The sequence below is a fragment of the Gekko japonicus genome, unplaced genomic scaffold (assembly GCF_001447785.1).
Source record: "Gekko japonicus isolate JY-2015 unplaced genomic scaffold, Gekko_japonicus_V1.1 scaffold2741, whole genome shotgun sequence".
NCBI lineage: Eukaryota > Metazoa > Chordata > Lepidosauria > Squamata > Gekkonidae > Gekko > Gekko japonicus.
In genome coordinates, this window is record NW_015159791.1 from 134,973 (window position 1) to 157,419 (window position 22,447).

A 22,447-nucleotide genomic window follows, 5' to 3' on the forward strand; every position below is an offset into this window, starting at 1 on the left:
GGGCGCTTTCCGACGGGCCTCCCCGCTCCGGGGTGGGAAACCCTGGGAGACCGGGGGGGGGGCAGGGGAGGGGAGGAGCTTAGAACCATCGAATGGGAGAGGGGGAACGGAGGTCCCCTCGCAGGTCATCTAGTCCAGCCCCCGGCCGGCCCTCACTCTGCAGGAGCAGAGCCGAAAGAGGGTCGTCCAGCGAAGGAGCAGCCTGTGCCGCCCCACTGCTTCAGAGGCGCCACCTTCCCAGGCAGCCATTTCCTCCAGGGGAACTGATCTCTGTCCCCTGGAGACCAGTCGTGGTCCCAGGCCGTCTCCCCCCACTACCTGGCCGTCGACAGCCCTACTTTCGGAGTGTGTCTGGTAGGAGTCCTGGGTGGGACCCCCGCCCCAGGGTGGGGCTGGCGGGACTCCCGGGCCTGCAGCCAATCTCGGGGAGTGGGGAGGGCTCTGTCTCTCCCCCCCTTTCGTCCTTCAATGAGTCTGGGGCATTTTGTCAGACTGGGACTGTGGTTTGGGGTGTTTTTTGTTTGTTTGGGGGGGGGGGTCTCAGCTGACCCACGCTGTCCCTTTCACTGTGTGGAAAAGAGGGGGATGGGTGATGTGGCACCTTGCTGCTTCTGTGCTGACCTGGCAACTCACAAGCAATTGTGGGGTGTGGGGCTGGTACCCCCCCTCTCCCCCCTGCTTCCTCTCTGCTGTGCACCCTTTCACACCTGGGCGCAGAAGGCTCTTTGACCCAGAGCTGAAGAGGGGGCTGTCTGTTCTCCCACACAGACTTGCTGTGTTGCCTCAGACACAGCAGATGCAGTGGGTGCTTCCCTGCCCCCATCAGTCACCTACCTTGAACCCTCACACCACCCTCAGCTGGCCCAGCAGACACTGCTAGTCCTAGGAAGGCATCTTCTGTGCAGTCACCTCCCTAAGTTTGGTGTCGTGGTGAAGTGCACGAACTCTAATCTGGGAGAACCGGGTCTGATTCCCCACTCCTCCTCCTCTTGCACCTGTCTGGATGACCTTGGGCAAGCTGTAGCTCTGATAAGAGCAGTCCTTGAAAAAGAGCCGTTCCTGTCAAGAGCTCCCTCTGCCCCACCTACCTCACAGGGTGTTTGTCTGTTGTGGGGAGGGGAAGGGAAAGGAGTTTGTGAGCCGCTCTGAGACTCCTCTGGGTAGTGAAGGGCCATGGGGTAGAAATCCAATCTCCTCTTCTTCTTCCCTTCTTCCCCCCCTCCTCTCCAGAAGAGCCTCCCAGAGCAGGTGCAGGAGGCTAGCTCCCTCATTTGTTTTATTTTATTAATTTGCTCCCCCTTTTCTTCCCAATGGGGACCCAAAGCATCTTACATCCTTCACCTCTCCTCCTTTTAATCTGCACAACAACCCTGTGAGGTAGGTGAGGCTGAGAGAGTGTGACTGGCCCAGGGTCACCCAGAAGCTTCCATGGCACAGGTGGGGATTCGGACCTGGGTCTGCCGGATACTAGTCGGACAATCTTAAACATTACACCACACTGGCTGTGTTCATGGGTGTTTTGGGGAAGGCTAGTGAAATCTTTTTATTCTACAAGATGAATTTATTCCAGATTGATTTTATGGGATAGTTTTTGGCCTGTCTGTGGGATTGTGCCATTCCCTGATGTTGTTTTATGGGTCTGGATTAAGTTTCATGCTATATTAGTTTTAATTTTTGGTGTTGTAAGACAGATGTATATGGAAGAGTTGGAAGTAAATTGCTGAAACAAAAGAAAACCTCTGTCAGATGGAGAGAGAGTGAAAGCTGGAATAGAAAGATAATAATACATAATAGTTAATGCAACATCAAAAACATAACATCATACTCATAATCACTGTTTATCTTATTACTCATGTATTAGGCAGATTACTGGTTAATTGTCGAGGGTGGTCAGTTAATCAGTGGGGGCCGGGGACCACAAGTGGTCACTCGGACACATACTTTCCCTGCTGTGGCCCCACCTTATAAGATGGGCTGCTGGACAGGTGAGGAAGGCTCTCACACGCCTGGGTTTCCGCAACAACACCAAACAGAACAACGTTTGACTCCAGGGGCACCTTGAAGACCAACAAAGTTTTATTCACTTCTTCAGATGCGCGCACACAAAACCCTGTTCCCTGAATACAACTTAGTTGGTCTTCAAGGTGCCCAGTCTGGACTCAAACGTTGTCCTGCTGCTTCAGGCCGACACGGCGCCCCGCCTGACACAAAACAGAGTTATTCAGGGGGGCTTTTTTACACAGGTAGCTAGGGGCTGCGCTGACATGAAATGTTTGAAAAAGATACTTGGTATATGATCCTGCTATGTAATTTCGGCACGGTTTAATGTATCCTGTTGATGCTTAAGGTTTGTTTTCAGCCCTGTTTTCAGATTTCTGCAATCCAAATCTTGCTTTGTTTATTGCCTGACCCCCCCATCCTGTTGATGGTGTTCAATAGCTGCCATGGAATGCATGATGCATGTGAAACATCTAATTGACTTGCCATGTTGAGCTTCGTCCTGGGCTAGGATCCAAATCCATCCAATCGCATTGCTAGCCCAGGAAGCACCTAGCCAATCACCTTACAGCAAGCTCCCTGAGCGGGAACGTCCCTGATTGGTCCTTATATGAACAACCGTATTGGTTGGTATTTGTACAGTGGGTGTGGCTACATTAGCCGGGAGAGTTTAAAAGCAGGACTACTGCAATGTAAAGGCTGAACTGTTCTGTTCTGGCTATCAGATGTTGATCCGTGTTGGAGTTGTGTTCGAGTAGAAGAATAAAGTTGTGTTCTTGCTGAATCACTCTCCAACTTCTTTGTTAAGCGAGCGACTTAACAGTGTTTGACTTGCACGGTATAATCCGCCTTGGTCCTCAGTGACGAAGGGAAACTCTACGTAACACAATTAAACAAAATTGTCCTCTGGGGAACTACAAAGTTGCGCCTTACCCCCTGCTCTGTTTAGTCTGTACGTGGAGCCCTGAGCAGAAAGAGTTTGTGGTTTGGTCATCCATATGCTGATGATACCCAGTTCTCCCATCCAGACTGGTTAGGCCACGCCTCCACTCGCTCCAGGCAGGGCTATGCAGATCATTTGTGTGCCTTCCTTGGGCCCAGCGAGGGCGCCCTGCCGCTCCAGGAGGAAGCTGCAGCCAGGCCACAACTCAGTTTAAGAAAATAAAGAGACAGAACTCAAATAATACCTTGTTCAAGTCCCTGTCGGGAGAAATCCCAGGATGGAGAACTCAGCCCACAAAAGGATTCAAGGGGGAAGAGGGGCAAGACACTGGATAAGGCCTCCCTGCAGGGGCAACGGGCCAAGGGGAAGGAAAGCAGTCTGCTGCAGAGAAAGAGGGGGGCACATCCGAGCTCACGGATCTCCGCGCAGCGGCAGCTCCTCTAATGCCGGGGTGAGAGCAGCAGGAACCTGTGGGCCGCCCGATCTCGTCAGGAACAGAGCGCTGGCATGGTGAGGATCCAGCCGCAGCCGGCAAGGACTCTGATATTTCTGCAGGTTCTTCAGGCACACAGAGGGGTGAGTTTGAGAGCCACATCCCTTCGGAAAGCCCCTTATATGCCCTTACCTACAGCCTGGAAGGCAGGCAGGGGACTGATGCCATGAGGCCCGCTCCCTACCCTACGTTTCCAGCGGCCATTTCAGGGGCTGCAGCCTGTGCCAGTGCACAAAACATGGCGGCCCCGCAATCCCCCCCCCCCGCACCTTACGGACGGCCTCCTCCTGACTGGGCCCGGCAGACCTGGAACCCTTGGCTTCCATGTGATCAGCAGACCTCCTTTGCCCCACCTCAAGCCTCAGACCTGGGGAGGGCTCAGAGCCTGCCAGAGCGAGAGAGATGCCAGCCCCCCCTTCCTCTTCAGAGAGGGAGTCAAGGCAGCAGACACGAGCACAAGGATACCGATCACTCCCTTTCAGACTCTTCTTTGTCCTCTGGCGACATAGGCAGGGCCCCTGCTAAGAAGGAAAGGGCGCGCAGGTTAGCCACACACAGACCTTCACTTGTGACTGAGTCCCAGGGAGGAATCACCGGCTGCATTACCACCTGCCAAAAAGCCAAGGGCTGTCTTCAGAGGCAGCCGTGGCTCTCGGGGGGGGGAGGCGTGTGAGGAACAAGAGTGACCAAAGGGTCTGAGCAGGAAGGAGGAGAGTGGCCTGGGAAGGAGCCCGGCAAGACAGACCGCTCCCCCAGACTGCTCCAGGCGGATCCTTTCCAGAGACTGCTCAGGAAAACGATCACAACCTTGCATTGTTCCTGGGGAAAACCAGACAGTTCCTCAACAGCAGTCTCAGAAAAAATTGGATGAGGGAGGTTTTTAAAAGCCCCCTGAAAAACTGATGGGGTGCCCTTTCCCCTGGATTTAAAGGTCCCCTTAGTGGAGGCACCGGTGGTTGCATTGCATTCAGGAGCTATTCTATCGAATGACCCTGTAGATGAAAAGAATGAATCTCTGCTGTAAAGAAATCCCGTGAGGCGACCTCTCTTGCCGTCAGATCGTCAGCGGTACTTTCGAACTTCACAAGTAATGTGGGAGGACAACCTTATTCAGCAAGGGGATCCAGACCCACTAACATTGGAAAGAGCCCTGCTGAAGATCCCGTGGGTGGGCCAATTTGTTGCGGATGATTCACAGGACAGTGTGTGGGATGCTGCAAGGGCTCAAGCAGCTAATGTAGTAATAAGGCCTAATCTCTGGATTAAACGATGGAAGGTGGACTCTTTGACAAAATCCAATCTTCCAACTGAAAAATGTTCTACAACACTCCTCTTTGGGGAAGGACCTCATAATAAAGTCTTAGTGGAGAAAAAAGTAAAAGAAAAAAGCCATGCCATCCTCAGCACAGCTCAAGGGCAGGGATTACAGGAAGAAGAACTTTCAGCCCTTCCGTTCCTGTCACACATCCAATAGGGGCAGGGATCACAAGGACGCCAGAGGAGGACGTCACTTTGGATACCAACCAAGAGGACACCACCGTCAACCCCCCTGCCAAAGACAAAAGGACACAAATGTCCAAGAAAAAAGAGCAGTCATCATGATGACAGAATAGGAGGGCGGCTGTGAGGTCTCTTCCAGCAGTGGTGACAAACCACATCAGACAGCTGGGTTCTGTCCATCGTAGGAAAAGGATACAGAATTCAGTTCAGAGAAATCCCCTCTTACTGTTTCATTTCTTCACTGGTCCCCACAGATCCCAGAAAGGCACTACTCCTTCAGGAAGCTATACAACACCTGGCAGAAATTAGAGCCATAGAGACTGTGCCCCTACATCAGTGTTTTCAGGGGGTGTACTTGAAACAGCTACTCCCATGACCTTGGGTCAGTCACAAGTTCTCTCAGAGCTGTTCTCGAAAGAACAGTTCTCAAAAGAGCTCTCTTGGCCCCACCTACCTCACAGGGTGTCTGTTGTGGGGAGGGGAAGGGAAAGGAGGTTGTAAGTCGCTCTGAGACTCCTTCGGGTAATGAATGGCCGGGTATAAATCCAATCATCATCTCCTCCCCCTCCTCCTCCTCCTCCTTTCCTTGTACCCAAGAAAACGGGAGACTGGCGAGCAATACTGAACCTCAAAGACCTCAATTTGTGGGTCACTCAACAAAAATTCTCTATGCTCTATTTTACAAACTATACACCAAGGGGACTCTTTGACTTCATTGGACCTCAAGGAGGCATATCTACATATACCTATTCACCCAACATCCAGAAGGTTCCTAAGATTTGCCTTCAAGGGCCAACAGTTTCAATACAATGCACTACCTTTTGGCCCGTCATCATCTCCTTGGGTTTTTACGAAGGTTGTAATTGCTGTAATAGCAGCCCTTAGACAGAGGGGGACACACGTCTATCCCTATTTTGACGACGTTCTGATCAGAGCTCAAAACTGCAATCAGAGCAATGAGGACGCCCAAGTGGTGGTACAGACCTTAAAGAGACACGGCTTCCTGATAAACATACCCAAGAGCAAGCTGTCCCCTTCACAGGACTTGATACCTCTAGGTGCTTGAAGAAACACCAGACAATCAACTGTGTACTTACCAGCAGACAGGCAAACAAAAATCAAAGAGATAATGAGGAGTATTCTCAAACATACTCAGACAGAGGTGATGGAACTTGGTCAGCTGCTGGGACTGTTCACTGCAACCACAGAGGTGGTTCCATGGCCCAGAGACTGATCAGAGAAAGGAAATACAAATTGATTCAAATTCAGGCATAATTAAGGAGGTCCCTATGCTGGTGGACACACACGAGGAATCTCAGACAAGGAGTTCCACTGGTCCAACCCCCCCTCCCCCAATAGTAGTAGCAATAGAAGTGTATCTCAGGGGCTGGTGGGCCCACTGCCTAGACAAGGTGGTTCAGGGGACTTTGGTCCCCGGAAAAAGCCCAACACAGCATAAACGCGTTGGAACTCGGGGCTGTAAACGTTGCCCTCGGGGCTTTCTAAGATCTGTTGCAAAACAAGGCGGTCCTGATCCGTACAGACAATATCACAACCAAGGCACACATAAACCACCAAGGGGGCACAAAAGCACTGCGGAAACATCAGGAGTTGGAACAAATACTCGGCTGGGTGGAAGAGCACCCATAAATTATCAGAGCACAACATCTCAAGGGATCACTAAATCTTCAAGCAGATTGGCTAAGCTGCCAAGACATCAACCAAACAGAATGGCCACTGAACGACCAGGTCTTCTGGGAAGTAATGAAGAGGTTTGGAATACCAATACTAGATCTTTTTGCGACACAGAAGAACAGGAAGGGACACCGGTTCCTGTTACGCTTCTATGAAAAGGAGATGGAGGGCGTGGATGCCCTGCAACTCCCCTGCCTAAAAGGACTGCTATACGCCTTTCTCCCTGACATCAGTTCTGAGCAGGGTACTGCAGAAAATCAGGAGGGAAGGGGTAGATGTCATACTAGTGGCTCCTTACTGTTCGAGGAGAACTTTGTTCTCCGAGCTGATGCAACTGTCGGTCATGAAATCTTGGAGACTGCCGGAAAGGAGAGATCTCTTGACTGAGGATCCGATAGTTCATCCGGACCCCGTTGACGACATGGAAACTGACAAAAGATGTGATATTAGCAGGTCTATCCAACTGACATTATGTTTCAGGCCAGACAACCAGCCACCAGGCCCATTTACAATTATACTTGGAGGGCTTTTTGTAAATGAGTGACTGGTCAAGGAGTAGATCCCCTGAAGCCTACCAGACAAGACATTATCAGGTTTATTCACTCAGGATGGAAAAGGGCCCTGCAACTGAATACACTGAGGAGGCAGGTAGCTGCAATTGCAGTGGTACTTAGGAATAGGGGATTGGGACCTATTGCCTCTGATAAATGCATAAAAAGATACCTTAAAGGCACGACACAATTAACACCTCCAGTGCAGCATAGATTTCCATCTTGGAGTTTATCCAAGGTGTTGCAAGCGCTTACAAAGTCCCCCTTTGAACCTCTGCATCAGGTAGACCTAAAACCTCTATCCTGGAAGATGGTCTTCCTTGGTTAGGAGAGTTTCAAAAATAGGTGCTTTATCTGCGAGAAAAGAGTTGTGTGTGTGTTTCAGAAGGACGCTGTAATTTTGAGAATTGATCCATCCTTCATCCCAAAAGTACACTAAATGTTTCACATGAATCAACAAATTGTTTTGCTATCCTTTTGTCCAAAGCCCATTCATAAAAAAGAAAAGATGTGGCATACATTAGATGTTGGAAGGGCCCTCCACATCTATATAAATAGGACGGCATCTGTTAGACAACCAGACACTCTATTTGTTTCACACATGTCTCAACATTTGGGAATGAACGTATCAAAAACTGCTATAGCTTTCTGGATTAGGATGTATACAAGAGGCGGGACCCGCAATACTTGTGGGGGGGGGGAGTATTCCCCACAGCTCCCGGCCTGCAGAAGCAGGAGACGCGGCAGCAGGCGAGCCCAGCCTTCTCCCTCCCTCCTCCCCAGTGGTGGTGGCAAGGCCGGCCCACCAAGCTTTCTCCTTTCCCCCTCCCTCCCTCCCCAGCAGCGGTGGCAAGGCCTGCTGGCCCGCCAAGCTTTCTTTTTCTCCCCTCCCTCCCTAGCAGCAGCAGCGGCGAAGCCAGCCTGCCAAGCTTTCTCCCTCCCCTCCTCCCTCCCCGGCGAGGGCGAGGCTGGCCCGCCAAGCTTCCCTCCCTAGCAGCAGCGGCGAGGCCTGCCTGCCAAGCCTTCTCCTGCCCCCTGTCCCCTGTGGTGGTGGCAAAGCTCCTTTACTTTTGGGGGGAATTTAAGTATCCCTTCTATAGTTTTTTTACAGTTTTTAGATTTTTCTGCACATCTGGGGATTGCCCCAAATGTGCAGGAAAATCTCCCTGCCCCCCAGGTGCACCCGATGTGCGGATTGAGATATCCACATGCAGGGGGCGCCTTGGCTATTAGATATATAGATTTGTGAGCATACGAAGGGAGTGCCTGTTGGGATCACAGCGCACTCCAACAGGGCTGCTGCGACTTGGCAGCCTTTGCCACTCGGGCTCAGATTGAGGGAATCTGTAGGCCAGCCGCTTGGTCTTCCTGCACCACACTTGTAAGGCACTATAGGATAGACCAACAGACTTTTGCTGGGGCTGCCCTTGGAAGGAGGGTTCTGCAAAAGGTGTTGGAGGTATAAATATACAGTTTGTTCGCCCACCCAGTATAGCTTGGTTATATGACTAGTTGGGATGTACTTACCTGGAAGTTTCTTCTCTTCAGTGGGGCGGAGGCATCTATTTTTTCCCCTCCCTATGAATCTGATATTGAGTGATGTAAGGGGACACTTATAGTGTGAAAATGTTTTGAACAACTGATGTCTTTATTCTACTGCCGTCATTTAAAAAAAAAGAACCTATATCAATAAAGAAGTTTGTTCAGTTTTTAAGGATTTCTTGACTTGAGTGAGTTTTAGGTTCTTATTGGGCTAGGGCTGTCCTGTGTCTGGCAGGGCGCCCTCGCTGGGTCCAGGGAAAAAATTGGCATAGCCCTGCCTGGAGCGAGTCTAGGCGTGGCCTAACCAGTTTGGATGCCTTCACCCCACTGAAGAGAAGAAACCTTCAGGCAAGTACAATGTTGTGCGCTGTGTCTCTCTGTCCAAATCAGGGGTCCCCAACATTGTGCCCGTGGGCTGTTTGGTGCCTGCCAACACCTTTCCTGGTGCCCACCAAGTACTTTTAGTAAGTGGAGGGGGGTTAGGTGGTGGTGGTGGGATTTGCCCAGCAGGGCTTCCAAAGGTTTCTGTCTGAAATGTCAGATACTTACTATTCGAGTTCTGTAGGACCTCACTCCCTGACATTTTGTGGTCTCCCTGAAGCAGCCCTTGTGTGAATTCTGCCCTGTGCCAGAATTCTAAAGGTGCCCACGGGTTCAAAAAGGTGACTGGTCAAGGAGCTGAACAGGCTGACCCTGTAAGTTCCCATAGCAAGAGCACACAAGTAACCAGACTGGTGTTATTAAAAAGTATTTATAACGTTTATTGGAAGAATAGACAAGTTAATATAAATATAGCCAGCAGATTACCAAAAGTCACATAGAACACAAAACAATAAAACTAGCTTTTATCTACCTAACACTTCTGAGAATTCTGTTAGGTGGTACAAAAAGTACATCCATGTTCAGGCCTCAAGTTAGCGCAGATGACGATTTCAGCAATTTGCCAAGCATAGATTCAGGCCTCTATCTGTGAAGTCTCAAAAAAGGAACTATAGCCCCCGGGAGGATATCATAATTATAGTTTTTGACCCCTCAGGTCAGGTGATGGTGACATCCAATCCTAACACGCCTTCAGGAAAATTCTCCTGATCTTCCCCCTCCCGAAGTAGTAGTAACCATCGATAGACTTATCCTCCATCAATCTGTCTATTCCCCTTTTAAAGCTGTTTATTCCTGTGGCCATCATGACACCCTCTGGCAGCGAATGCCACATTTTAATCACTCTCTGTGTAAAGTAGTATTTCCTTTTGTCCATCCTGAGTCTGCTGCTCATCAGCTTCATTGGACGCCCTCTTCCCACCAGGAGGGGTGGTCCCCCCCCCCGAGTCCTGTTATAGGGGAACCTTCAGTGGAAGATGTTTGGATCTGAGCTTGGAGACTCAGGTGCTGCCCCTCCCTCATCTGGGACAGCTGTGGCTCTGAGGCTGCCGGGCAAGGAGCACAGCTGGCTTACCCGGTGAACCGGGCCTCCTAGCCACAGAGGTCTGATCAGCCCGATCAGATTTGCACGTGACCTTGTGGAGCCAGGGTTAGGCTGATCCATATTTCTGTCTTGCAGCCCCTGGGAAGTCTGTGCACTGGAAGCTGGGAGCCGATGGTGACGTCTGGGTGTGGGTGATGGGGGAGCACCCGCTGGATAAGCCGTATGACCTGCTCTGTGATGAAGAGAGGAGGAGGCGGTCGCTGCCGGAAGCAGAGGCACTGAGGTCGGTATGACTCTTCCAACGTGCCAGTGAGCGGAGGGAGGGGGGGGGGGGGAATCTGGTCCTTCCAGTTTGCCAGGCTGACTTTTCCTGCCAGTCAAGAGAAGTTTCTTTGAGCCAGGCATGCAACAGTATAAAGCAGGAACGTCTCCTTTCAAGTTAAGCAGTTCCATAACACATTTTTTTTTTACTGTTCGAAGGCCTTTGCTTATCAACTCGACACTGGCAGAATGCATATTGTCCCCCACTCTCTTGGTCAGCAGCCATTTTTTTCCGGAATAACTGAAAAATAGTTTGAGTCCAGTCAGGCACCTTGAAGACCAACAAAGTTTGATTCTGGGCGTAAGCCGTTGTGTGCATATCTGGATCTGATCCAGGGTGCCTTTTGCACACGAAAGCTGCTACCCAGAATTAAACTTTGTCGGTCTTAAGGGTGCCCCCGCTGGACTCAAACTTTGTTCTGTTGCTTCAGACCAGCACAGCGGCCCCACCTGAAAAATAGTTGCAACTCTGTGGAATTCTCCCCAACTCCAGCTTCTCCATCGGCTATGTGAGCTTCTGGCATGCCCAATAGAGACCTAGTAGACAACACTCACAAGGTACTTAACATAATAGACATTGGAAAGCGAAACAAAATGGAAACGATCTTGCTTTCTCTAGACCTAGAGAAAGCCTTTGATTCGATAGAACAGTCATATCTAAAGGAACTATTGCGGAGGATGGGGTTTGGACAAAAATTCTAAAATGTCATCAATGCCATTTACAAAAACCCACAATCGTGCCTAAAAATTAACGACACCCTCTCAGAACCATTTAACCTGGAAAAAGGCACAAGGCAGGGGTGCCTACTGTCACCTTTATTATTTGCAATTGCAATAGAACCTCTAGCTAACATGATAAGAAAGTCGAATGGAATTGACGGAATTGAAATAGGGAAGAAAAATTACAAACTTACATTGTTCACGGATGACATATTGTTTCTAACTAACCCAAGCGAATCACTGATATCTCCAAAAGGTACTTGATGGATACAGCAAGGTCTCTGGTTTGAAAATAAACCAAACAAAATTAAAACTGATGCCCATCAGCATAGCTCAAACAACAAAGGACAAAATTCTAGATTCATCTAATTACGAATGGACTGAATCCACCTTAACATATCTTGGAATCAAAATTTCAAGAAATCTCAATGAATTAATAGAACAAAACCACATACATATATTTGAGGAGATAAAAACACAATTACAAAGGTGAGACAAAACAAATCTGAGCTGGACGGATAGGTACAACTTAATAAAATCCTTCATTCTCCCTAAATTCATCTTCCTTTTCAGAACCACACCATTGGAAATACCAAGCTCAAAATTAAGAGATTGGCAAAATACATTAAACAACGTCCTCTGGGCTCAAAAAAAAGCACAGACGAAGGGCACAAATATTATACAGATCCGACAACATGGGAGGAATGAAATTCCCAAGTCTAATGAACTACTACCATGCCACTCATCTCGCCAGATTAATAACCATGCTTAAAACAGAATGCACTCCAGACTGGATCAACATAATATCGGGAAATGCAAAAACTTTCACCCTCAGAGATATTATTTGGCAACAGGTTGGCTTTAGACCCAAAGAAGTGAAACAAAATGAATTTCTAAATGCAACATTAACAATCTGGGACAAATTCAGGAAAAACCTCACACCAACGATATCAAGGTTCTCCTCATTTTTTTGGAGAAGTCTGGTACCCCCGCCCAAGAGTATGCAAAATGGAGAGACGCAGGAATCCTAAAACTAGAAGACATGAATTGAATAAAGAGATAATGAGCAAAAACGAACTGGAAATTAAATTCAATCTTAGGATACCATGGTATCAGTACCTTCAATTTACTCACATGTGCTCAAAAATAAAGCTCAGAGAAATCTTACAAAAACTGGCAACTCCGACTCGCTGATGAGAAAGCAAAAAAGGGGTAATATCCAAAATATATGCCATTTTAAGAGTGTTACAAGAAAACAATATCAAAAATACTGGGAAACAATCTGCAAAACTGATCTCACCCAAGACAAATGGCTAGACATCTGGAGAACACATGAAAACAAACCCCCCATCATCACACAAAAATGGTAAAATTTCAGATTAATATCCAAGTGGTATAAAACTCCTCAACAAATTTCATACATCTCCAGCAATGCTGGTCCCCTTTGCTGGAGGGGATGTAAAGAAACAGGTAACTACATACATTGTCAAACCCAAAGGAGAACACAATGATACTACATGTATATGGTCTCCTATCTTATCATACCTAACTACCAAAGATTCAATACCCGATGTAATAGGTACTCTTCGCCTTTTGTAGCGTTTATAGCACAATACACAGTTTGATATATAGTATGAACTGTACGGAAAGAATCCTCACCACAGTATAGATTAGATTGATTAAAGCACTTTTTGTATGTATAACGAAAAATACGTTAATTATATGTATTTACCTATCTTGCATAACCCTGTTAATGAGATAATGAGAAAATTGCATAAAACTGATTTTGGGGGGAAAAGAAAAGCCCGTTCTTGTTTTTGGTCAGCAATAGTCCTGTTTGTTGCCTTTTCTAGGGAAAGTGATTGTGCAAATGGTGAAGGATCAACTTCAAGGTTTTCTAGTGGTTAAGGGCGCGGACTCTAATCTGGGAGAACTGGGTTTGATTCCCCATTCCTCCACTTGCACCTGGCTGGATGACCTTGGGCAAGCCGTAGTTCTGATAAGAGCTGTTCTTGAAAAAGAGCAGTTTCTGTCAAGAGCTCTCTCAGCCCCACCTACCTCACAGGGTGTCTGTTGTGGGGAGGGGGAGGGGGAGGGAAAGGAGTTTGTAAGCCGCTCTGAGACACCTTTGGGTAGTGAAGGGTGGGGTATAAATCCAGTCTCCTCTTCTTCTACATCCCCTGGCAGCAAATTCCACATTTTAATCACCCTCCGTGTAAAGTAATATTTCCTTTTGTCCATCCTGAACCTGCTCTTCATAGGACTACACTCAGAGTTTAGGAGAAAAGATCGAAATTCTAAAAGTTTACTGGAGATAAGAATAAGAAGAACAGATAATGGAGAGGAAGCATGTTTTTAGGAATTAAGGAGGTTTTTTTGGGGGGGGATGTCATCTATGCTGCCATGGGGGTGGGGAGGTTAGTTGTATGCTAATTGCCATTGCATTCCTTCTGTGCTTCTTCGCTGCTGTAACGCTTATCTCTAAGTTCTGCAGGTGGTGGAATGTTGATGTCTAGTTCTAAGGGAACCGTGGGAGCGAGCTTGGTTCTCAGCTTCAGCGCAAACGGCCGAAGCGCCTTCTCCCGCACGCGGGAGTGGGGCTAATTGGCCAGGGCAGTGGTGTGTGTGTGTGCATACGAATACCCTATATCCTATTATGCCCCAGGGGCAGCCGCCATTCTTAACAGTGCCTATGTTAATGCATCTATAGCTCTTCAATAAAGTATTACCTTTCCTGATAAGCATGTACTACGTTGTTGGCTGTGGGTTCTGACATTTTCAGGGTTGAAAGTGCATTTAAGCACTGCAGGGAGCTTAAACTTGTGTTTAACTCCCTCCCCTTGTATAACAGGGCACACGTTTATTGTACTTCACATAGACAAAGACTAACTCTAACGGCCAACAGGGCCAACTATATACATATCCACCAGCAACCCCCCCATTCCCATTGGAGGGTTTAAATGTCCCGCCAAGGTGGCTATTGGTTGGGGCTGGGGAATCCAGGATCCGAAGTTTCCTTTGTTTTCGGATCCAAGCTCTGGCCTGTCCACGGACCCCTGGAGGCGGTCCACGTACATAACAGGGAGCAAATGAGTACTTTGGAAGGCAGCTCATATGTATTATTTATTCATCAATTGTCATATCAGGCAAAAGTGTTTCACATTTATTAGCAATTTCAAATTTACATGAGACGTACTGGAATATAAATTCAATATAAATCTGCTGAGGGACGGCCTCCTGGACTCCGCCCCAGATACTTTGGACAGGGCTTTGGAGGCCGTTGCTGGGTGGTTGCAGCAGAGCCGGCTGAAACTGAATCCAACAAAGACGGGAGGTCCTGTACCTGAGCCAGGGTGTGTGTGCAAGAGCAGGAATCAGGCTCTGGCCTTTGGTGCCGGCACCAAGGGTAAGGAGCCTAGGGGTGGTCCTGGATGCTCCGCTTTCCATGGAGGCCCAGGTCACCACTATTGCCAGGTCAGCCTTTTGTCATCTTCAGCTGATCAGGCAACTGGTTCCCCATCTCTCCCCTTGGGACTTGGCTGCACTTGACCCATGCAACAGTCACTTCCAGGCTAAATGACTGTAACTCGCTTTACACAGGCTTCCCCATGAAATTGACTCGGAAGCTCCAGCTAGTGCAAAGTGTGGCAGCGTGCCAGCTGACCGTGACATCAGTGCGGGCGCACGTTCAGGTGGTGCTCAGCCAATTGCACTGGCTGCCAGTTGAGTATCGGATCCGTTTCAAGGTGTTTGGGCTGACCTTTAAAGCCGTCAGGGACTGTCTCTCCCCACATGTGCCCTGGAGAGCCTCCCACTCGGCAGATGATCATTTACCAGTTGTCCCCGGACGTCTGCCTAGCCTCGACCAGGGCCAGGGCTTGGCATGGCATGGCTTTAGCTGTCCTGGCCACGGCCTGGTGGAACATGGTTCCCACTGCAATCAGGGCCCTGTGGCAACAAAAAACACCGAGAAACCCCACTGGATGTGTTCCAAGCAATAGATTCCAAATCGTCTATGACAACTTTGGGAACCTCCCTGAAAAAAAGGACCTGAATCAGGCTGTTCCCCTGACTGCTCCCCCGTCCCCCCCCATTTTCCAAGCTTTTCAACAGTGTTAGCTGATTGACTGTTAGGTGTGAGAGATCAAATAGAATTCGTCTAGGTGACCCCCAAAGATCCCTTCCAACTCCTTGACACTCTATGAAAGGTGGAAGGGTGGCATTTGCTTCCATCATCCCAGATTGCTCACCCCCTTCACTCCAGTTCGAACAGAAAACAATGGGGTGGCTGCAATCGAGTGTCTGTACAGACACTCAGCCTACAACCGATCAAGGGAAGGGGCAGAACTAAGCCCCACCTTCAAAGTGGTGGAACTAAGCTTCACTCTCCTCCCCCCCCCCGCGAGGGTTCTTTTATTTAAAAGCTGGATCACTGTGAAGTGAGGAGAAGGGGGATTTGCTGGGCCGGGGGGGGGGAATGGATGGAGTGCAGATATGGGGGCATGACAGCAGCAAGTGGTGTGGGAAGCTATCCTGCTTCCTCTGGGGGGGGTGACTTTCCCCGCCCCCTGTGGAAGAAGCCTCTCCTGCACCTTGCGCTGCAGCTCCGGGGCTTATGGATGCAGTCCACCAGTGCCAAACCCCTCCCTGTGCTGTTTCCATAAGGCGTCTAGGGGAAGCCTTCACAGAGCCTTCCGTGACATCACCAGAAACCAAACTCACGTCAGGAGTGGAGGGTGTGAGAGAAAATTTCATGGAGCAGGAGATGCTGAAAGGGGTGAGACAAGCCCCAGCTGCAGGAAGTGCCCCCAATCAAGACGGCACCCAGGTAACTGTCCTGCTTTGTGTTTTGCTTATGAAAGTTTGCCTGAAACTGAGGAGGGAGTTCTGCAGTGCGTGTGATGGTGCTGGGGGTGCCACTTACCCCCTTCCAGCACGAGGGCTTCCAGTGATCCTTCTTCCGTATGCCGGTGCCAGAAGTCTCCGAGCCACTTGGTGTTCCATGGCAATTTAGATTTAGGAGGTGTCTCAGAGACATGGCGGAAAGGGGAAATCTATGGGATACAGCCGTTCCTGGACATAAGCTGTATAGGCAGGACAGGGAGGGATGGGTTGTTGTTGGTGTTGCATTGTACATCAAGGAGGGCATGGAATCAAATGTTTGAAAACATCAGGGGAATTATTAACTCCCCAACAGAAGCAAAATGGATGGAAGAGTTACTTAAAAGTGGGAGTGTACTGTGGGCATGGTCCGCCTGATCAAACCCTTTAAGCTGATCTTGAAATGGAGAAGGAAATAAGGGAGGTGACTAAAAGCAGATAATGTTATTATACTGGGAGATGTCAACTACCTTCACATTGATTGGGTAAACATGCGCTCAAGTCATGTTGTAGAAAGGAGATTCCTAGACATCATAAATGACTGTGTACTGGAACAGTTGGTCACAAAGCCAACTAGAGGGGTAGTGATCTTGGCTAGGTTCTGAGCCACTTTCAGGACCTGGTGAGTGAACAGTGACCACAATGCTATTAACTTTAGCATTCAGGTCAATGGAAAGTTACCCCTAAAGTCCAAAACTTTCTGTCTCAATGAACTGAACATGACCCCAGGCTCTGGCAAAAGAAATATAAGTCAATAATTAGGCATGCCAAAAGAGATTTTTGAGGAGCAGGTTGTCAAAAGCATCAAGACAAACAATAAACATCATTTAAAATAAATCTGGAGCAGGAAATCAGCCAGAGAAGTAGTGGAGCTTTTGGATGACAAAGGAATAAAGGGATTGCTAAAGGAAGATGGGGAGATGGCAGAGAATCTCAAGTACTTTTTTGCTTCTGTGTTCACTGTGAAAAGTGTGGGGTACGTACCCATGCCACAGCCACTGTTTTCAGGAAGGGAGTCTGAAGAACTGAGCCAAATTTAGGTGACCAGAGATAAAATTCTGGCCCTTTGGGGGAAATCAAAAACCGGTAAGTCTCCAGGTCCTGAGTTTTTAGGTAGAATTCTTATGGAACTCAGATGTGACGTAGTTGATCTACTAACTCGTATATGTAACCTATCACTAAATTTAGCTACTGTAGCAGAAGACTGGAGAGCAACAAATGTTACACCAATATTTTAAAAGGGATCCAGAGGGGAACCAGGAAATTACAGACCAGTCAGGCTCATGTCTGTACCAGGCTAATTAGTAGGAACTGTAGTCAAAGATAGAATGGTTGGGCACATAGAGGGACAAAGCCTGCTGAGGGAAAATCAGCATGGCTTCTGCAAAGGGATGTCCTGCCTCACCAAACCTTTGGAGTTCTTTGAGAAGGTGAACAAGCATGTAGACAACTGTAACCCAGTAGACATTATATACTTGGACTTTCAAAAGGCTTTTGAAAAGGTACCTCACTAAAGACTCTTGAGTAAACTTAGCAGTTAGGGTAGAAGAAGACGGGCTCTCTTATGGATTAAAAAGTGGTTAAATGACAGGAAACAAAGCGTAGGAATCAATGGACAGTTCTCACAATGGAGGGAAGTAAGCAGTGGGCTCCCCCAAGGATTGGTATTGGGGCCGGTACTATTTAATTATTCATAAATGATCTGGAACTAGTGATGAGTAGTGTAGTGGCCAAGTTTGCAGATGACCCCAAATTATTCAGGATGGTGAAAACCAGGGCTGACTGTGAAGAGCTCCCAGGGGACCTCCACAAACAGGGTGAGTGGGTGAGAATGTGGCAAATGAAGTTCAGTGTTGGTAAGTGTAAGGTGATGCATGATGGGAGAAAAAAAATCCCAACTTCAAGTATAGGCAAATGGGGTCTGAACTTGCTGAGAGGGAAAAAGATCTTGGGGTCATAGTGGATAGCTCAATGAAAGTGTTAACTCAGTGCACTGCAGTGGTGAAAAGGGCAAACTATGTTAGGGATTACTAGGAAAGGAATTGGGAATAAAATGGCCAATATTGTAGTGACCCTGTATAGATCTATGCTGCAGCCTCATTTGGAATACTGTGTACAGTTCTGGTCACCGTATCTCAACAAGCACATTGCAGAGCAGGGATAAGTACAGAGGAGGGCAATCAAGATGATTAGGGGGCTGGACCACCTTCCTTATGAAGAAAGGCTGAAGAGTCTGGGACTTTTCAGTTTAGAAAAGAGATTACTTAAGGGGGGGGGGACATGATAGAGATTAATAAAATTACAAGGAATAAGGGCCGTTGTGGAAATAAATACAATAAGCTCTAGAAGGAGGCTCTGGGCGGGTGCCCTGGCCTTGGGCACTCAGCGTCAATTTGCTTTGGTGACCTTGGCAGCATATAATGACACAGAATCCACTGTTTTCTCCAGGGGAACTGATCTCTGCCATCTGAAGAGCAGCTGTAATTCTGAGTGATCTCCAGCCCTCAGCAGTGATTCCCCAGGAGGGAATGGCTGGTTTGGAAGGGGGAGTCTATGGCATTGTACCTGTTTGAGGTCCCACCTCTCCTCAAACTCCACCCTCTCCAGGCTCCACCCTTCAAATCTCCCAACCTGGAGCTGGCAACCCTATCTCCTTCCAAGCCAACAATCAACCTACCGTTATCTGCAGCCTCCACCATGCTCTGAAGCCCTGACTGCTATGTCACACTGGCTGTCATAGGGGGGCCATCTCAGCAGAGTATAAGGACACAGAGTCTAGCATTTTATCCAGGGGAACTGATCTCTGCCGTCTTGAGAGCTGTTGTAATTCTGAGTGATCTCCAGCCCTCACCTGGAGATTGGCAACACTGGTTCCCCAGGAGGAAAAGTATAGTGTTTCTCTGCAATGGGGGTCAAAGCAGCTTACATCATTCTCCTCTCCCCCTTTGGACTTGCACAACAACCCTGTGAGGTAGGTTAGGCTGAAAGTCTGTGACTGGTCCAAAATCACCCACTCAGGGATCTCCAGGAATTTCCCAACCTGGAGCTGGCAACCCTAGTCAGGACTGACCCCAGTGAGTTTTCTCCCAAAGGCCAAAATAGGTGTAGAAAAGGGTCTCCTCCCCTACCTTTTACTGACAGAACCAAGCTTCGTTGTCTAGCAACAGGCACTGAGGGGAAAGTAGGGTTGCCAGCTCTGAGTAGGGAAATACCTGGAGATTGGGGGGGGGCAGATCCTGTGGAGGACAGCGTTTGGGGAGGGGAAGGACTCAGCAGGGTATAATGCCATAGGGCCTACCCTCCAAAGCAGCCATTTTCTCCAGGGGAACTGATCTCTGTCATCTGGAGATCAATTGTAACCGTGGGAGATCTCCAGGTCCCATTTGGAGATTGGCAACCCTACGGGAAGGTCAGCTGCACAGCAGGGGGTTGAAGAGAATGGTTTGATGGCTGCTGGCCCCCTTTGGTAGCCAGCCCTCCAGCCATGGCGGAGCCAAGCAGGAGAGACAGTCGTTTTCACAGTTTATTTTGACAGGAAAGTGGCTAAGCTGGCAGTGGAAAGGGGAGAGGGTTATGCTGAAAGTCTGTGAGTGGTCTGAAATCACCCAATCAGCTCCCACAGCAAGAACCAGGGTCTGGCAGACCTTGCTCTGAAGTATTGTTAGGCCACACTGGCTGTGGTATCGCCTGGTATCACAACTGAACTCCAGACAACAGATCTCTCTCTCCCCCTGCTCTCTCTCCCCCTGGAGAAAATAACTGCTTTGGAGGGTGGACTCTATGGCATTCTATTCAGCTGAGGCTTCTCCCCTCCCCCAAATCCTGGTTTCTGTAGACTTTAGCACAAAATATCCAGGAATATCCCAACCTGGAGCTGGCAACCCTAGTCAGGACTGGTCCCAATGAGTTCCCCACAAAGGCCTGGAAAGGGTTTCATTCCTTTGTCTTTTTACTGAAAGAACCAAGGTTGGTTGCCTAGCAACAGCCACTGAGGGAAAAGTTAGTCCCACAGGAGCCAAGCAGGAGAAATGTCTTCGTCCGGAGAGACAGCCATTTGGCAGTTATTCTGACAGAGAACAGTGGCTGAAGTGGCAGTGGGCGGGGAAGAGGACCCAGCACCCAGCCAATGGCACGTAAGTACTCTTTGAGTGGCGGTCTGATGGAGTACACTGCACAGCCAATGGAAGAGCTGGAAATGGCCAATACGTAAGGGAATTATTATTAAAGATGCAGGGGTTGAGAGACAAAGTGAAATTTTCCTCCCTCCCCCAAAATATTAGGGCATCTGATGAAGCTGATGGGCAGTAGGTTCAGGAAGGACAAAAGGAAATACTGCTTTACATAGAGTGTGATCAAATTATGGAATTTGCTTACAGAAGATGTAGTGATGGCCAAAGAATTAAACAGCTTTAAAGGGGGATTAGATAGATTCATGGACAATACATCTATCAGTGACTTACTAGCCATGGTGACTGGGGGGACCGTCCACATTCAGAAGCAGTCAGTCTCTGAATCTCGGAGCCAGGAGGCAACATCATGGGAAGGCCTCGGCCTCTATGCCCAGAGAAACAGAGAAACTGTTCGGCCACTATGTGAGACAGGATGCTGGACTACATGGACCACTGGTCTGATCCAGCAGGGCTCTTGTTATGTTCTCAATCCCCCACTGGTGCTTGAATTGAACACTAGAGAAAAAATGGAGGGAAAAACAGCAGCATGTGATGCATGACATCAGTTCCAGCAGAAAGCATGAAGTGATACTCTAGTTATCCAACAATCTCTGTCCAGATCTTCAGAGAGTGTTGGATTGCTAGAGTCGTTTCAGGGCTTTCAGCCAGAACTGGCATTGCTCATGACGCAACGCAATTCCCGCACTCTCCCCCCAGAGCCTGGCTAGTCTCCTGCTGCTGGGCTGGCTGCCTAGCTGATGCCTACAAATAACCCACAGCTAAAATCAGGGTGAAGGTAAGACACAAGTTAAGCCATTTCCTTGCCGTTGTGCTCGTTCTCAGGGCTGCTGCAGGTCTTGAAATGGTGACTTCTTGGCTATCAGACAGGAAGTTCAGCAGACCCACCAAATACACCACCTTGCCTCAATCAGCCAGATCAGCAGGTCCAGCTTCTGTGCTCCAGATGTGGTCAGGTGCCAGGATGACAGATAGTTTGTCCAAGCCATGCCAGAGATCCAGGAACATAAGAACATCAGAGGAGCCCTGCTGGATCAGAGCAGTGGTCCCTCTAGTCCAGCATCCTGTCTCACACAGTGTCCAGCCAGAGAGGCCCAGGTGGTCAGCCGTGTTGGTCTGAAGCCATAGAAAAAATTTAGAGTCCAGCCGGGCACCTTTAAGACCAACAAAGTTTAATTCTGAGTATGAGCTTTTGTGTGCAGGCACACTTTTTCAAATACATTGGAAGGAAGGTAAGGTTCAAACTTATAGACCGGGCCTGAACAGCGAATTAACATGTAACATGAAGAAGATGTTTTAAGATATGTGAATAGAAAGCTACATGATAAGCTAAGGTAGGTCAACAGCTGTAAAGTAATAAATATGTTAAAATAAGACTGAGACTCTCCATTCACTCCTCTCAGACATGGAGGTCACTTAACTGTATTTCTTTTTCAGAATATTATATTAGAATACTGAATGTAATACAAGGAATATTGGAATGTTTGGCTGACATACACTACGCCCACCTCTAAAAAGAAAAGAAAAAATAATCCCATATCCTCCCCTATCGCTGAACCTTCCCCTGCCTAACCACCCCCACTCTGAAGCCTGGCAGCCGCAGTGTTTCAGCTTGTGCAGAGAAGGCTATTTTACTTTCCCCAGCCTGCTCTCATGGTCCATACTCTGAGCCTAGGACCCAAGGGAAAACATGAAATGGCTGGGCATTGTAAGCTTCTCTTCCCTTCCAGGTCTACTCAGAGTTGGAAGTGACTGTCTTTCTCATAATAGGCCATAGCCTGGTTCTTTTACCTGGAAATGCCAGGGACAGAACTCTACATGCCAAGCAGAGGCTCTCAACTGAGTCATGACCTGGAAAGCCCAGGCAAAAACCTAATGCTAACTAAGCACTACCCCCAAGAAGAATGGAGGGACAGGGATTATTGATAACCCAGAACTCTAGCAAACCTAGGTGGCTCCTGTGTCAATAAACAGAAGAGAAAAGCCTCCATCAAGATGCATAACAATGTTTGGAAGCAACGAACTCGCCCACCACACACAGCAGACAGCTCCAGGAGACTCACATTGCTGGTGCCTCAAGTTCAATCAATGCAAAAGAAAACCACCCATAAGCACAGCAATTTAACAACCAAACTCTCTCCCCCCCCCCTTACACACAACAGACATAAAGAAACAGCTCCAGGAAACTCACAT

At 48.4% G+C, this 22,447-nt stretch overlaps 1 protein-coding gene across 1 annotated transcript in view; it reads left to right on the forward strand.

Moving 5' to 3' along the window:
• SH2D4A (SH2 domain containing 4A) overlaps positions 1-22,447 on the forward strand; it is a 39,471-nt gene that overhangs the window by 365 nt on the left and 16,659 nt on the right. Inside the window, exons 2-3 of the mRNA XM_015407240.1 lie at positions 10,281-10,428; positions 15,852-16,014. Of these exons, the coding sequence (XP_015262726.1) occupies positions 10,281-10,428; positions 15,852-16,014 (311 nt within the window). The remainder of the gene's footprint in view (positions 1-10,280; positions 10,429-15,851; positions 16,015-22,447) is intronic.